Here is a 17679-nt window from a genome sequence, read left to right as displayed (position 1 = left end):
ATTACCAAAACATCTTCAGAGATACAATTAGGATGGAAATATATCATACGTCTGTTAAAATTGATCTAAGTATTGCCCCTAAAATTTTAAATAAGGTGTACCAGTTCTGGAAGTGGATAAAGATCATATCCTGTCCAAGTCCTGCCCAAATGAAGCAAATGGTCCAACTGGTCTAAAAACTGGCCAGGGATTCAGATAGTGTCAAGATCTGAATCTTACTGAGAATCAAGACAGCAAGAATCATGGCAAGAAAAGTGGTTTAAAATCCCAGAGGTGGGTGACATGCAAATAGCTTGTTATAAGAAATATTTGTTTGTTTGTGACATAAGTAAAACGTTATCAGTGATTCTTATTAGACACTAAATTATTACACACCCAGTGTTTTTGTGTAAATCCCCCACAACCCCCGCCCCCCCCAAAAAATAAAAAAATAAAATAAAATGAAACATGCATCCCCATGAAATAAAATGAAATATTAATATCTTTAACAGTGTTTCATTGTTGTTTGTTAACAGTTTTGCTTTTCATTCATTCGTTCATTTGTTCATTCATCCATTTTCTATACTTCTTATTCCAGTTCAGGGTCTGGAGCCTAAACAAAAACTGTACAGATTAGAAAAGTTACCATAAACCTTTTAAATGATTGTAAATAAAATAAAATCCACTTTTAAGTTAAAATTTCATCCGAGCATGAATAATTTTGGGTCAAACTACAACACCTATATAAAGCAATACAGCATAAATTGCTGGGTCAGTACAGCCTAGTATTGCGGCTACAGTGGGATAATGGTGTGAAAGTTAAGGATCAGGGTTTTGTGTGTTGCTAGTTTGTGGCTGGTAATTAGTAAATACCTACAAACTGACTGGCCACTCGTTAAACCACATTGTTTTGTACTTTCCCTTGTTACCTACAGGATATGAGAAATGCGAGTATGGCAGCTCGGAATTTTTGAAGGCATCTTAAACAGAGCCGAGCTGCCTAATAAGGTTATGCCACTGGAAGTGTGACATTTTTCTGAGTAATTAGGTAAGCAATGTAATTCCTTTCTAACTTGTTTTTTTTTTTTCCAGCAACGATGGACTGTTTCAGCCAACCAGAGAAGAAACAACAGATTCCTTTGACAGTCTTTTCACCACAATCTGTCCACTGTTTATCTTTTCTAATCCTCCCAGGCCGAACCAAACTTATACTGGTCATTTCACCTCTAAACAAAAACTCTCTGTCCACTGTCCTCCAAGTCCAAGCTTCAATATAACAATCTTCTCTCTCCTTCATAGGATGATTGGTCAGTCCCCCTACCTCCCTGTTGCCCTCCCTTTTCTCTTTCCCCCTCTTCTTACTTAAATACTTTTAGCATAAAGAGAGAGAAGGAGGGGAGGGAGAGGGGGATGGGAGATCAATGGGGGAAGGGATCTGAGCGCTCACTCTGTTGTCACTGGCCAGAGAGAGAGAGAGAGAGAGAGAGAGAGAGAGAGAGAGAGAGAGAGAGAGAGAGGAGAGAAAAAAGAGACAGAGGGAGGGAGAGAACAGAGTTGTGTCCCATATCTGGAAAAAAAGCATAGCAGTGCACACACGGGTCTGGTCTGCTCCAGGGATTATCCTAGTGCTTTCAGATCTGATGGAGGACATGCAGGCATGAATAGGTAAGCCCGCTTGTCTTCTCTGGACTATGTGTTGATCTGCTGTCATGGCCTGCTGTTCTCCCCGCTGTTTGACTTGGCTCTGCTGAAGTTGAAGGAGGACCGGAACTGAGCGTGTTGAAGCAGCTCTCCTCTTTGGCCACTGACCATGAGACATTTCCCCCAAGCAAACCAAAACCTTCCAACTCGGCTTTCTCCACCTGGAGCTCTGTTTGTTTTAAGTGGAAACTGTGGTTTGCTGCTGTAGCATAGGTTGTTATTCAGAGCTGAGTGTTAAAAGTTAACTGTCAGTTAAATCAGAGGAGATTGTAGCCAGAGACAGTATTGTGTGTGAAGGCTGTTGGTGTGCAGAGACAGCCGTGTGGTTATTGCATAATATCTCCTCCATGTGAACAGTACATATGTGAATATAAACTTGTAGATGACTTGTTCTTTTAAAAGCACAGAGTTTCTATTGACACAATAATATTGCTGCATTTAGTAAAATATGGGTTAAAAAGTAATTTTACATATTCTTGAACATATATTCTAATAGCCAAAGTGTCCATTAATAGAAATATTTATTTGTGTCTATAAATATAATTTTTTCAAAAAAAATTTTTTTCCCACCTTATTTTCTTTGTAAACGGTGCAGATTAATATTGTGCTTTGGTGTGTATATAATAATAATAATAATAATAATAATAATAATAATAATAATAATAATAATAATAATAATAATAATAATAAAAACATAAACCAAAAAGAAACAAGTGTTCAGTGTATAAGAGGATAATTTGTAGACAATGAGTTACTTCATATCAGAACAAAACAAGAGAAACTGGGATATTAAACTGCCTTTAATCTTTCCGTGATTAAAATGGACATTTGCAACCCAAACTGGAATGGAGGCATGCTATATTTTATGCTGGCTTGTCTTTTTTTTATAGACAAATTGAAGTTAAGTAATATGTCTTACGTTTAGACTGAAATGTTTCCTATATTTTAAAGAAGTATGATTTTTATCAATAATGCAACTAATTCACAGGTTTGTTGTTAGTTGAGATTGCCTGGGAAACTTTTTTCACTGATAACTTTTTTCTTTTTTTTTTTTTTTTTTTTTTTTTTGGCTTTACATTTTTGCTTGTACAGCTCCGAAAGTATTTGGTGTCCTAAGAATGCGGTCTTTATTGCCTCAGTGCACAGAGCAATGGTATGCATGAGTCTTTTTGTGAGGCAGATTTAGAAAGCCTTCTTTAGAGGCTGGACACAGCTTCACAATCAGCTTAATGCCTGCCTGTAATGAATGCCCTTGTGTGCCTGAATTTGGCAGACTGTGTGCGAGTGTGAGTTCTGTTTTTGTTACACTGATAGGGCTCTCAGGTTGGTCCGTAATTCTATCATACTCTGGTTCAGTTCTGCTCTGTGTATTTGTACTTGCTTTGCCTTGTTAGCTTGCCTGAGAAGGTTGGTTGACATGTTAGTGTTTGCCTCACCTCTTTCTTTCTTTCTCTTTCTCTCTCAGGGCTGTTCTGTTGTCAGTGCAAGCTCAAGCCAGTGATGGACTACAGCCGGACCGGCGCTAACCTTAGCTGGCATTCATGAAACAGCATTCCTCCTTACCGAGACCAGCTCCACAGAATGCTGAGTCCTATTGTCCCCTATAGTGAGTATGAGCTCTTCTTTCTCTCTACCCTACACACCAAAGAACCTCACTTGACTTAGTTGGACTTTGCTTGAATCAATGAGTCCCCACTCTAAAAATAGAGGTGGAGGCTGTTTTGTAGTGTGCAAACAGAATGAAAGATATGCCAGTAACTGAAAATCAGCCTCTGTGCCAAACTTGACTTCCTTGACGTGGGCTGTGGAAATGCTAAACCCTAGGGCTAGCACCAGCCCTGTCTAAATGTTTCATCAGCAGGCGGTAGACATAGATGGGAGATGGGGGACGGAAGAGGGACAAGGTTGGAAAGATGATGGTTCATACTGCCAAAACCCGTCAACTCTGCAAGTGTCATTTTACCTGAATTGCATCGCAGGACTTACCCCACTCACCACCCCACATGCCGCCTTCGGCTCCTCCTTCCCTTTATCCTTTTCTCTCCACATTGTTGACCTAATAACTGACATGTCCAGTGTTGGTGCCCCTAACACCCTCCCATCCCTTGTGCACCCCCCCACTAGGTTTCATTGGAGTCCAGTGCTCTGGCTCTCCAAAACAGCATTGTTTGCTGGCCAGCATGGGGCTGCCTCTGTGGCCTCGGACTCAAGAGCCCCTTTCTCCCAGCTCTTTAACTCACCTCAAAGGAGTATTATTGGCATGACAGTTAGAAGAAAAGAGGGAGAAATCAAACAGAATGGTTCATTTAAAAAGTATGACTTCAAAACTGATAATAGAAACTTCAGATTGTACATTAACATTTCAAAATAAGTTGTAACAGCAGTGTAGGCAAGTGTGTCTGAAAATGGCGCGATTAAAGCATCACTAGCATATATTTGGCAGTTACCATTACTGTTTATATGCTTTTTTGTAAAATTTACCCTTGAAATAGCTGGATAAGTAATTGACTTCTTTTGGTGTTTTCATATACGTTCTCTCACAAGTGGCTGTAGATTTATTTAATTTAGGTTATTCAAAAAATTATTTTGTCATTACATTATCCTTATATTGTTAAATGCTATCAGGCTGACTTGTTTAGGTAAAATTGATCAATGTTTAATTTGCAAGAATGTGCATGTTTTTGCTGTTTTCCACCACATTTGTGTGTAAATCGTCATTCCATCAGCTCCCTGAACCCTGCTGGTCCATTCTGACAGAATACACTCAGTGCTGCTAGAGTGGACTTCTTGCCCAAGAATGTTACAAACTGATGGTGGAATATTTGGCATACCTTCAGAGATGGCACACTGATGATTCTTAATAGGAAACCTAAAGAATACTACACACCAACCTTTGTGACTGATTTTCTTTTATAATGAGAAATCACAGTGCTGGTCTGGTCTACAGTGTACCTCTGTTCTGCAACGGTTGAGATAATTTCAGAACAACCTGTGTGTATTTGCAGATGGAGGGATCATTTGAGCACACACAGCAGTGTTAAGTAGTCACGCTGTTTACTCTCAGAACAGTGACACACAAACTCACCCCTGTGCTTGCTGGTGACACTGCTGCTCACTGTCTTTTAGTTAAAGACTGTAGTCATGATTCTGCTCAGTGAAATCTAACTGTGAGGGACTTTGCATATGTGCTGGACATGCGAAGACTCTCACCTAAATGTTGAAATCCCCTTCATGGGAATGTGGAGCATTCCTGCTTCCTTGGCTACTACTGGCTCCTGCTGTATGGCATTTCTGGTCTTGTGCATGGTTGAGTCCCAGTGTACAAATGTTTACACTGTGATATATAGTTAAAACAAGTACACACAACAAACCCCAGTCTTTCCCATCAGGAATATTCTTACTTTTTCAGTATCAATGGTCTGGATTCCCGTAGCGAGTGTCTCTCTCTCTTCCTTGGCATGTCCGGCCATAGTCCTTTTCTCCGGACAGTCCAGAATATCTCAAGCTGGGCTGAAAAGCTATGGCTGGACCTGAGAAGAAACCTGAGAGAGATTCCAGGGGCCATGGATACTCCTGGAGGGATTTGGTGCAAAGAATCTGTAATCTGCACTTCAAACACACTCTTAAATCAGTCCCAGGCCGCCAACCCAGGAGTGCCCTAACTCTTGTTGCTGGGGGCCCCCGCTAGTGTAGCGATACCTTTTCTTTTAAAACAGCACACACACACACACACACACACACACACACACACACACACACACACACACACACACACACACACACACACACACACACACACACACACACACACAGAGAATGAGTCCAGATCTGGCAGTTTTTATAGCTCTCCTCTGACTGACCCCTTCTCTTTTCTCTCTCTGGCTCTGTTTTTATGTTTTCTGTGAGAGTCTTTGTAAATGACTCTGCTAAGTCATGGAGCAGTTTGTATAGAGAGAAAGAAGTAGATCTCAACCTGGCCCCTGGAGGAACAGGCTGGAGAGCCATGCCAGCATCTATCCCCATTGTAGACAGAGTGGTATGAGTGGTGCAACAGAGGGCCCTACGAGGTCCTTGAGTAAACACACAGCTCGCTAATGTGTGTGTGAATAAGACCTAGGATCATTAGTGTGGGTGTGAATGGGTTCTAATTAGCCTCCAGTGTATGTGTGTGTTTGGTTGTGTGCATGTGTGTGTCCTCAAGAAAAGAAGGTTAGGGACCTAGGCCCCAGTGTGTCCATGGGCCCAGTGCTCTGTCTCTCAAAGGGTTTATCAGCTCATTAAGAAGGCCTCTGCTCCCATTAAGGGTCCAATTAAGGAGCAGGGTGGTGGGGCTCATTTGGATGGCAACACTTCACTGGATTCCTGAGGCAGCAGAATTCAGAGCTTGACAGTGTGATGCGTTTTTCGTACAAGCACAGCTAATTAGTAAATGACTGCACTTGAGAAATACTTTAATGACATTAGGTGTTTGTAGTGCGATGACCATAAAAAAGCTCTGCCAGAGAGGCAGTTGCACATATTGAACTTTCTCTAATTTGTGCTTGTACTTACAGAATACAACAAATCCCAGAGCTGTCCATGTGCTATGAGCATAAGCTGGGAGCACAGAGGGGCCAGGGGATTTGGACAGAAAGGAGGGAATGCAACATGCTCAGTAGGAATGAGGGAAGTAAGGGAGGTGGGGAAGCAGAAAAACACAAATAGAAGTAGATTGGACAGAAAAGATAGAAAAGAGAAAGATTGGTTGTGTGAGACAGATGGAAGGGGTGATTGGTCATCACAGAGCTTTAGGACAGCTGTTCTTTGATATATTAGTGGACACAATGACCCAAAGCCAGCCTGCAGTCACAGAAAATAGGGACCCTGTTTTTCTTGAAAGGAGGGGGGGTCGGTGGACGGGCTTTTGCCATTTGTGGACATGCATTAGCAGGCACGGGGGATGGGGGAGTTGTTTCTAAAATTACGAGCATGAAGTGACGCATCTAGCAATTATTCCCAAGGCTTTCTAGTTTTAAAGAGTACTGAGAAAAGTCTAAAAGTGTAAAATGAGCACATTCTCAGATGGGAGTTTGCCTTTTGCTGCACTATCATTAGCAATGCTAAACACGTTTGTCAATTAATCAATGTTTAACAAATGCCATCAAGTAGTTTGGCTGCTCTTCCTCTCCATTAACTGTGCAGAATAGCAAGCTGTAATGACACTGGTTATTCGTCCTGCACTGATAAATTGGAAAATAGAAGTTTGTTACATTGGTTTTCAGTGATAAATGTCATTTACCCCAAATATATTTTGTGAGAGACTAGAGCAGTTTAATTTCATACTTCATTTTCAGAGCACAGTGCAATTTTGTCCTTTTCTTCTAATAAAGCAAATATAAGCTCCACATACTGACAAAAACTCTTCTGACAGCTGGCCCGCAACATTCCCAGAGGAAGCTGAAACAAAAAACAGAATAAGTCAAACTGTCATTCTGATACATAGAGTACAGATCGCTCTATCCGCAGAACGACAAAAGTACAGAGAGCGGGAGAGGAAAAGAGACACAAACACACACACAGAAAGGACATCCCTCAATGCCACTGCAGGAGATGGGCTCGCTCCTCCTGGGACTGGACTGGCGATGCGTTTTTGAAAAGAGCTGCGTCTGCTCGTGCCCTGGGCAGCAGGTGTGAAAACTCCTCCCCACAGCTCCTGCACTCTTCTGTTATTACATCTTTTTTAGGGCCATGAAAGAGAGAGCAGATGAGCCAGAGGGAGCGAGAGGCAGAGTGGGAGTGTGAGATTGTGTTTCCTTTGACTGAGGGTAGGCCCGTGACTAATGCATAGATTTATAATAATTTTTCCCTGGCAATGCCCAATTATGCATGGCTGATATATGATGATCCCTGTTGTCCAGTTTTCAAATTATCCCTGTCTCCTGGCAGTTTGGCCAGGGCCTCAAGGACTGACCTTGCACTTCCTTTAACAGCTTTTAATACCCCACACATGATAACAGAGGGCACTCAGGATCTGTTGAGCAGAAATTTACAGAGCAATGTGATTTTGTGTAAAGTAAATATAACACAACATAAATATTATAATATATTGAGGAAAATTTGTAATAATCTCCCAATATGTTCAGATGGAAATTGTGCAAAAGCTAATAAAATGTGCACTCTGCACCAAAGTAAGAGGACGCCCCAAGACAATTTTCTACTGTCTTAACCAACCATGCAGTAAAATGTGGCTGGCCCCTCAGATTGGTGCTTTTATGACTGAGCAATAGTATGCACCAGTGTACGGCCAAGAAAGAATGTCCTGTTTGATATTAGTGTCATAAATCACAGTGAACTTGAGAAAAAAAAGGCTTTAGGGCCTTCAAACAACAAATCAAGATAACAAACATAAATAACATATTCTGCTTTGCTTCTCACCCTCTACTTGTGATCATTTGTAAAAAATTTCTTTGTAAAACAGCTCTTTGGACATGTTTGTTAAAAAAATGAACAGTGGTTTTGAAAGATTACCAAAGAAAGAAATAATTTGCTTTGCATATTTATGACCATCAAGCTGCAGTTTCATCCAACAATTCATTGATCAGTTTGTGCTTGCTGAATGCATAACAACAGATGCAGTCATCACTGCAACAACTTTGTGATTTATCAGCACAAAAACACAGTCTGTGATACTTCCACACCCCTTTCTCCACTTCTATCAATTATTCTGGTGTCTGTGTACTTTGTGTTGTGGACTGCAACCCTTCCCAGCAGTTTTCTTTAAAGTGTCTGTTTCTGAAATGTTGTTTAAATTGAATCCTGGAAACACTGCCAAACAACCGGAGCGTCAGTCTCAAAGCAATTACATCCTTCTGTCTCTGCAATGTTTTGTTTAGGTAAAGAAAGAATTTTGTACGATGTTTACTTATATGAATTAAGACCTGCTGCAAAGAAGAAGAAGAAAAAAGTGTAGATATTTATATATATATATTTATATGTATATATATATATATATGTATTTTTTTTTCCTATTGAATAAACAAAATGTCCTTTTTACTAGGGCATTTGAATGACCAAAGTGCTCAGAAAGATAGGTTTGACTGCACATTTAAATATATTTACATCTTCTTTAAAAGGGATGTTGTTCTACTCAATGTGTGCCTCTGTGTGGAGGTGTATGATGTAGTGGAGGTGTTGTTAGTTTTTTTTCTGATTGGTGAATGGAAATTGAGCTCAACCCTCAATAGAGCCTGATTGGATTGATCCACACTGCTCTTGTTTACAAGCGGCCCTTTCACAATCGGCACAGTTTAATAGCATGCTGTCCCAGAAGGCTTGTTGCATCCGTGTACGGTTTGTACCTCACGGCAGGGAAAACAAGTGCTGGGAAAGGAGAAAGGGAAAGCAACCTCATGGGAGCTGTGAAACGGCACTGGAACCCTCCATCTCGGGGCTTCCTGCCAAGATAATGTTTCACCTCACCCACTGATATTTTCTTTTATAGAAAACCACAACACAGTCAAGCGTAATACCAACCTTCATGGGCCAAAAGCTACTTGGATTTCACCCAATCAACTGGAGATTGAGTGACTTTGTAGGTAGCAGTTCTGAGCATTTGGGGGCAGAATTTACAATCACCCTTTAGCCATAAGTGGACTTATTCTAAATGTAGGGCCTCCTAAAAGTAATGTTGCTGAAGAGAGCAACTCCACTGTCTTCATCACACACTTCTACAAAAGGATGCAGCTCACACAGGTCCCTCAATAAATCCCAGGCTGACACAAAAGCTGTCAGTGGACTGCTGTGGAATAGATTAATAAGATTTCCATAATTAGACAGGCCCTTGACAATAGGATCCTTTTGGCTTTGTCTCAGGGCCAACTGGATTGTCCGATCTATGCACGTCTGCTGGATGGTCATCCACTACAATGGCTGCACAGACAGTAAGGCGGTCAGCAGAAGAACATCTGTCTCTCTTGGGGCCAAGAGCACACACACAAAGAGTGTGAAGTTTCATGTGCATACACAGAAGGTTCTTATCAACCTCTTCACAGCAAAGTAAAGCCATCAGTCAACAGAAGAGCCATCTATTCACATATTTATGAATACTAATAAAGACGTTTATGTTTCTTCACTCCAAATTCAGCAGTGCAGCTCACGAATAATAAAATATTGAGTCATTTATTTAGCTCACATCATAGATAAAAGTACGTTTATGCACAGAGCCCTCATCAGACACTCTGATGAAGGCTCAGTGCTGTGTAAGTGTACTTTTATCTGTGTTTTGAGCCAAAAAATGACACATTGTGAGTTCGTTGTTCTCCCTCATTTGGATACTTAGATGTGCACCTTTTCCCCTTTTTTTTCCAATAGTTGTATTTTGGGTTTAGCACTCCACAAAGGATTTACAAGTAGAAGCCCAACTTCTTTCCCCCTTTTTTTGGTCTGTAATAATAGAATATGAAATCATTTTCCAGGCCTACTGTGACTAGTTTACAGATCTACTTATATATCCAGCAGAAACAAAGGCTTCTAAAATAATGGAATGAACTAGATTCTGATTTTTAGACATACTAATGTCCATCTGCATCCTTAATATACGTTTTAAATCTATAATCTTCCTCCGGTATAAGTAAGACTTGATGAGATTGTGACAGGAAAAGAAAAGCATCACTGGTATATAACTGAAACATGTTCTGTAAGTAAATGTAAGTGAATGTTGCAGTATTCTGGCAGTAAGATAGAAAAATTCAAAAGCTGTTTGCATTGTCTTGTTTCTTTGTCATCTGAGGTAATTTTTAGTCTAGCCTTGCACTGAAGCATGCATTGAGGTTGATCAGATCATTTTTACAGCTATCCACAGCATTCCCGCATTGTCCTGATTTCCTACTTCTAATCTTAGCTTTCTTCTCGTCCCTCCAGTGAATTAATCTACATGATGGCTCTGATTTAGGCAGATGTGTAGATTAGAGCTTGCACCGTTTATTGCAGTGTTACTGCTCTAAAAACCACAATCCAGCAGCAGGCAAAATCTAATTACACAGAAAGGGCTAAACTGTGCTTTAACACGCCTGTTTTCATCTGAGGTAAATGTCATCCTATCACTCATTTAACTCTCTGCAGGCTTACCCAGAAAAAATTATAGTATAATGCACTTTTTGGAAAGGTTTATAGAAAGTAATGACTTAGATTTAACAGTGAATTTGTTCTTCAGGTATGGGCAGCTGGTCATTACACTGGTCAGGGGGGTTGTGTACCACTCTGTATTAGTGCTACTCTGATGATGGAGTGGACAGCAGTTAGCCCGCCTCACTGAGTCCTCTAATGTCTGCTCCAGTCCGCTTAGGAAGGACGAAGCGCCTGCTGTCCACTCTTTTGCCTCCCTCCCTCCCTGCCTTCTTCCATCCCTCCCTCCCTGCTGCAGGTTTTATGAGCTCCCCTGGGCTCTCATCCATCTCTGTCACACACAGGCCCCATTATTGGGGCTGCTCACAAACTGGTTGGGCTGCAGATGGGAAGGGCCTGCAGGACATATATGGTTTCTGCAGCCTGGACAAAGACCTGCAAGTCAGACCACAAAAAATATGTGATCATCTGGGTGTGGACGAGCCAATGTCCTCTGCATGTTTGTAAAAAAAAAAAAAACAAAAAAAAAAACTGAAGTGAACATAGTGTGAGAATGTTAGTTTGCTACAGTGGGTGTGTTTGTGTGGGTGAAGCTTAGGGAAGTACTTGAATTGGTATGGCCATTGGGAACTTAAGGCAGTGCATTTGAATATGAAGGACATGATAATCCAGTGGCCATCTGGTCTGCTGGTCTCATCTGACTGAATAAACAACAGGCGTAATCTGAAAACACACATGGGAAGGTTTGGAAAGAAAGAGGCCAAAGTTTAGGAATAAGCTAGAGAGTGGGAGAGGAACAGCAGAATTTTGGCCTGTGGATATTGAGATTTGATTTAAATGGCAATAAGAATCCTGGCTCCACTCACACAGACAGCCATGAATAATGAATCATCAGGCGTCTGCAAAGGAAAGGCAGAGTGCAGCAATGACGGCTTTTGCCATATTCCTCTTTACCTCCCTGTTTCTGGCAGGAGTATAGTCCTCACCTCGGGGTAAATCATGACAGTTCAATAATGCCAAGCTATGTGTGGAATGTCAAGCTAATACCTCAGCAAGACGCAGCACTACCCTTCATGAAATAGATGACTTTATAACTACAACATAGTAATGTAGAAATATTGACACATGCATTATACATTTGGACAACTACTCATTGTATGTTTGTAAAGATAAGAAGGAGAAAAAATAGGATTTATGAAAACTTTTTCTTTTATTTGCCTTCTCTTCTGTAAAGTCAGTGATGATCAATCAGACTTCGACGAGTGCTGAAGTCAGCCAGAGGAACAGACATTCCACTTTCCCAATGTTCCATAGGAGACTGTGCTGATGAATAGCACTCTATGCTGCATTTTCAATAACCCCCTTTCTTTCTTTCTTTCTTTCTTTCTTTCTTTCTTTCTTTCTTTCTTTCTTTCTTTCTTTCTTTCTCTCTTTCTCCATAACAGTGTCCACACACACACACACACACACACACACACACACACACACACACACACACACACACACACACACACACACACACACACACCCTCCTTTACTTCTCCCTCCCTGTGTCCAGCAAGCCAATGGGCCTTTGGCGCTCTGGTGTATGGTGGGTGGGTAGATTGGTGGGTGGTAGGTGGGGGGCGCAGAGCGCAGAGAGCAGGCATTCAGAGCAACATGCACAGGAAGAAAACAATAGCTCCTCTGGGAGACCTGCAAGATGCTACTAGTAGAGGGAATAGTAGTGGGATCTTATCACTACGCCAACATAAGCTGGAAAACAATAAAACAACACTCGCATCCCACTGATCTGCTTCTATTCTCTTTCTTTGTAGCTTTCTCTGTTTCTCTCCACCTCCTCTTTACCTTCCTCTCTCTCTTTAGGAAATTCAGCCACCTTCTGTTGCCATGCTTGATAGTATAACTGAAAAAAGATTCCTTTTCAAACACAAGAAGGGCCTTTTTATTTATTTATTTATTTTAAATTTTGTCAGTGACTGCTTGGAGGGGATGTACTTTGGCCATGTGTCACTATGTATGCGCCAGTGAGGAAACTAGTCATTAAAGAGTCTCTAAAGTTTTGTCTGTTTAAACTGAATGTCAGATTGTGTTTTTGATTGTGAAGCAGCATCCAGCTTGTTGAAATAAATCTCAAAATCAAAATAAAATAAAATAAAATAAAATAAAATAAAATAAAATAAAATAATGGATTTATTAACCACTAAAGCACACAGCTAAGTAATTTTAATTTTGTCAAATCTTATCACTCCAGCACCTTTATAATATTGTTTTCTAACTTAATTGTATTTAAAATAATGATAACTTGTCTGTCTGTTTATTATCAGGCTTGTTAAAGATGCACTGGAACCCAGAGCATGCCCAGCATCTCAGCCAGTGGCCTGAGCAGCACCTGGACGTCTCCTCCACCACTTCCTCTCCAGCCCACAAGTCAGAATTCTACTCTGGTCGCAGCCGCAGTTCTTACAACTATGCCTGGGCCAATGATGACATCTCTGCTCTTACAGCCTCAAACTTGTTGAAGCGCTATGCTGAGAAGTACGCAGGTGTGCTGGACTCACCATACGACCGGCCTCCAACTGTGGGCACCTACCCAGAGCCAGGGACTTTTGGGGGCCTGAACGGCCAGAAGACGGAGCTGGAGCCTTGGCCGCTGACGCACAGCACAGATGCCTCCTATCCCTTGGTTCCCCCTGGAGGCCATGACAGCCTTTCAGGCTCCAAGAATGTAGCCACATCCTCAGGCCCTCCAGGGGTTAGCAGCGTGTCAGTAGTGAACAGTAACCTTTCAGACTCTGGCTACAGTGGCAGCAGCTCTTGTAGTGGTTCAAGCGAGTATCCTTCTAGCTACAATGGCACCTATCTTTCCTCAGGGTTCTGTCCACAACCCAGCGCAGCACTTCCCCCTGCCTCCCTCCATACTCTTCAGTCTAACCCAACTCTGGTGCCCAGCTACAGCCCTACTACACCAGTCTATAACTATCCCGCCAGCACATACCCTCCCCAAACCAGTCTTGCCCCCACCTATAGCCACCCCTCTACCACTTACCTTCCCTCAGGTTTACCAGCTCCTACCCCAGTTCCCACAAGGCCCACAGTGGTAGGAGGCAGCTACAGTTATCAAAGCGCTAACCTTGGGGCATCTGAGTCTGGAGGGACATTGAAAAGAAAAGCATTCGAGATGAACATTGAGGAGGATGACAGCGGGGACAGGTCCCGGTACAGGAAGTATAGCTATGACCCACTGAAAGTTGGAGGACACTCTCCCTACAGTGTGAATGAAAAAACAGAGTGCCGGGGAAATGGCTTCAGCAGTTCAGGCAGCACAGACACTCAAACCTTCAAGTCCACCAAGCCTGCCTCCCAGCCTCTAGTATCTCCTCAGTTTGGGTCAGGAGGAGAGTACAGTCCTCCAGCAGGCATGACAGGAGAGAATGGGGTGGCAGAACAGGGCTTCACTCAGCAGCAGCACCGCTCTCAGGCTCTCAAACGCCCTCCATTATGTACTCCAACTGTTGAAACTATGAAGAGCCCAGACCCTCGACTTATGGAGCTAATCAATGAGGAGTTACTGGACTGCCTTCCTGCACTGGGCTGGAGTGAACTGGCTGGGCTTACCCATGTTAAGGCTGCCTTGGAAGAGGACCTTCTGTGGCCTGTGTTGAGGCCCAGTCCAATGGTGCGACCTCCAAGAACTGTCCTGCTGTTTGGCCCGAGGGGAGGGGGTAAGACCACACTGACTCGTTCATTGGCCTCACAGTTGGGAGCTTCCTTTTACCACGCAAGTGGAGCCATGCTGGCCTCTAAAGGGAAGATTGAGGCCGAACACATTTTGAGCTCCCTGCTGCAGGTGGCAGGGGTACGGCAACCCTCAGTGGTGATGCTTAGTCAAGTGGAGGCCATGGAAGAGGAGGGGCTGAGGCAGGTACTGTTAAGTACTCTGGAAAAAGCTCAGGTGGGGACTACAAGTCTGGTGATTCTTATATGTGCTACTGGAAGGCCAGATCTACTGCAAGATGCCGTACATCGGAGCTTTGCTAAGAGATATCACGTTGGCCTACCAGATGTGGGTATGCGTCGACAGGTGCTGCTGCAGGCCCTGACACCCCAAGGCTGCAGCCTGAGCGAGAGGGAGCTGAGCGCTGTGCTGCAGCGCACAGAGGGTTTTTCAGTATGGGAGCTGCTGCAGCTCAGTCAGCAGGCTCTCTCTTCAGCATCCTCTCCAAGTGGAGCCATGCATGGCCTATCCACATCCCCCAAACCCCCAGACTTCACAGACTTTGAGAATGCTTTCTGCAAGGTGCGGCCACACACAACCACAAAAGAACTGGACACTTGTATAGAGTGGAGTAAGATGTATAGCCACTAAGAAGGCAGCCAGTCACTCTACTTGGACTGCACTATGACCCTGTATTTGCTTTGACATAAAAAACCTTGAGAATTTTTTGTTTGTTTTGGTTGTTTGTTTTATTTTTAATTACAGATTATGCAGCCAAAAGAGCAAGAGAAGCTCAAGACTTGGGGAGTGTGGACAAAGTTCTTTCATTGGCAGAAGATGCCATGGTGTGCTGTTTTGTTGTGCTCAGAATACTCGCAATATTTTATTTCAATATTTTTTCCCAAAGATACAAAAGGTGAATACATCTTGTTGAGTGGGTTGGTTTTGGCTAATGGAAAACTACATTTGCTATTTGGATATTCTCTGAGATCCTGATTAGCCTTGGTCCAAATCAATTATTTGTTGCTAGGTGACATGGTCCAAGATGATGGATAATCAGGGTTTGGAAAATCCCACCCTTTGGCTGGTACTCTCAGGATGATATTTATTTCCACTCCACTTCCATGTTATTCAAACGTCAATTTGGTAATTGGATTGTCACTAATCATTCAGTGCAAAGGGCTTGGGATCAGCAACACTTCAGCATATTTTGACCAAAAATAGTCAAACCAAATACATAATCAAGAAAGTACTGTTAAATTTCTAAAATTGGACTGGTCCTCTGAATCTCATCATGTTAATATTCCTGATAGCTTTCTACCAAATCATGACATAACAGCTAATTTTCACTATTCTAAGACAAGTGAAACATATTTGAACCTGTGCTTAGTCTGTCCTTCAGTTGTTAAAGTGAAATCTTTTTGTTACACTCAGCTTGTTTGGTTGCAGAATTACTTCTCATGCATCCTTATTTAACACAGCAACGGTATTGTGTTCTCACTTAATGTGGTACAATTAACTGATAAAATACTTTTTTATTCACATTCCACATCGACTGCAGTTTTCCTGAGAAAACCACTTACGGATCAACATAAGCACATCCAGCTTTTACCACAGCATGTCTGTTTTCCTATTTCATTTACTCCTTTTGTTTCATATAATGTAGTCTTGTTTGAAATGCTCAGGAAGAATTTCTTTACCTCAGAAATATGAAATAAAGAATGTATGTAATCTTAGGGTCTTAGAAGAAAGTGGCATGAAGCGAGATAAAGGTGCGGGGAGAAACCTGACAGTCTTGTAAAACCCACTGCAGCTGGGCTTGTACCTCGGGTGAGAAACTTGAATATGCTACAAAGAGTAACATTGAATGTAATTCAGGTATTTCAAAGGATATTTGATGCCATAAATCCATGTATTATTATATATGAATATATAAATATGTTTTTTTTTTTTCTTTTACTCTTTTTTGTTGTAGTTTATGGTGAAGTGATGATTGTCTTCAAGAAATGCTATGTAGAATTCAGAAAATATTCCTTTTTTGTTGGACAAACTGTTCTCTTGTGTTTACATATCTTGTATGTGCATGTCTGCTCTTGACAGTTTTACTGGTGCAAAATAGCTTCTAAAAAGTGTAAATGTAACACACAGTAGAACATGTGCAGTCAGAAGGGAAAATTTCGGCACAAAATAGCATAAAAAAGTCTAAACAAGTTGTTACTTTGCAGCTTTGAACATATCCTAAAGCATAATTTTTCACAGCTAATGTGTAGATATGAAGCCAACATGTAGACAATCCAGGAATATCTCTCTTTTCGCAGCAGTCCTTCAGCTCCGATTTAACAAGCTGGAAAAAAACAGTCACGACTCTGCAGGCGAAGAGGTCGTATGTTGTGCTGTTACCATGGTTGTAAAGAGGTACACACAAGATGATGTAATATTTCCAACCATCCTTTCCTCCCTCTGTCTCCCTCTTCCCCCCACCTTCATCATTCTTTTTCTCTTTTTCTTCTTTCCCCAATGCAATCTCATTAGATTGGATTGCCCCCTGGCCACAAGCCTCAGTAACCATGTGGCATTGTATCTTCTCCCCATCCCAGCCCCCACCTTCCCCTTCCCTTATAGCGATTCCTCTGGAGTGGAAGTGGGCTGATTGATGTCCGGCAATCCTATATCACAGCACACCCTTCTGTCACCAGCTGGTGGCTTCAGTCTTGCCATACAGCCAGGTCAATCAGAGTGACTCCCAGAGTGCATCCTTATCACTGTCTTAGAAAATGGAAACGCATGTACAGATTACATAGCAGCCCCTGCCTCAATCCGGATTATGTCAGTGATTTTCACATGTAATTATGGAAATGAAATAATAATGAAGACTTGGAGTTGCTTTGTTTTGATTCCTCATAACTTTTCCTTCACTGACAGTTTGTCCAACAAAACAAGACTTTGTTTTGTACGTTTCAATCTGTTACTGCAGCAACTTTGTTCTTGGTTGTTGTACATTTTCTGTAACCATTTCTACCTCATTTTTGCGGCATATTGTACATGAAAGTATTTATTTCATGTCTTTTTGATGTCTGTTTTAAAAATGATAATAATGTTCTTGAACTGTAATAGTCTACCTCAGAAAAGACTGTATTTTAAGAGAAGAGTATCACACAATATTAAACAAAATTTGTCAA

General features: G+C 41.8%; 1 protein-coding gene across 1 annotated transcript; it reads left to right on the top strand.

Annotated features, from left to right (window-relative positions):
* The first annotated feature begins 1523 nt into the window (after positions 1-1523).
* Positions 1524-17679, top strand: fignl2 (fidgetin like 2). The gene is made up of 3 exons (XM_042004351.1): positions 1524-1644; positions 3146-3286; positions 13110-17679. Exons 2-3 carry the CDS (start codon positions 3262-3264, stop codon positions 15149-15151), a joined length of 2067 nt encoding a protein of 688 aa, XP_041860285.1. The 5' UTR covers positions 1524-1644; positions 3146-3261; the 3' UTR covers positions 15152-17679.

This window comes from Melanotaenia boesemani, chromosome 13, assembly GCF_017639745.1.
Source record: "Melanotaenia boesemani isolate fMelBoe1 chromosome 13, fMelBoe1.pri, whole genome shotgun sequence".
Lineage (NCBI taxonomy): Eukaryota > Metazoa > Chordata > Actinopteri > Atheriniformes > Melanotaeniidae > Melanotaenia > Melanotaenia boesemani.
The sequence above is the reverse complement of the archived record's forward strand: the minus strand, read 5'-3'. Positions and strand labels throughout refer to the sequence as shown.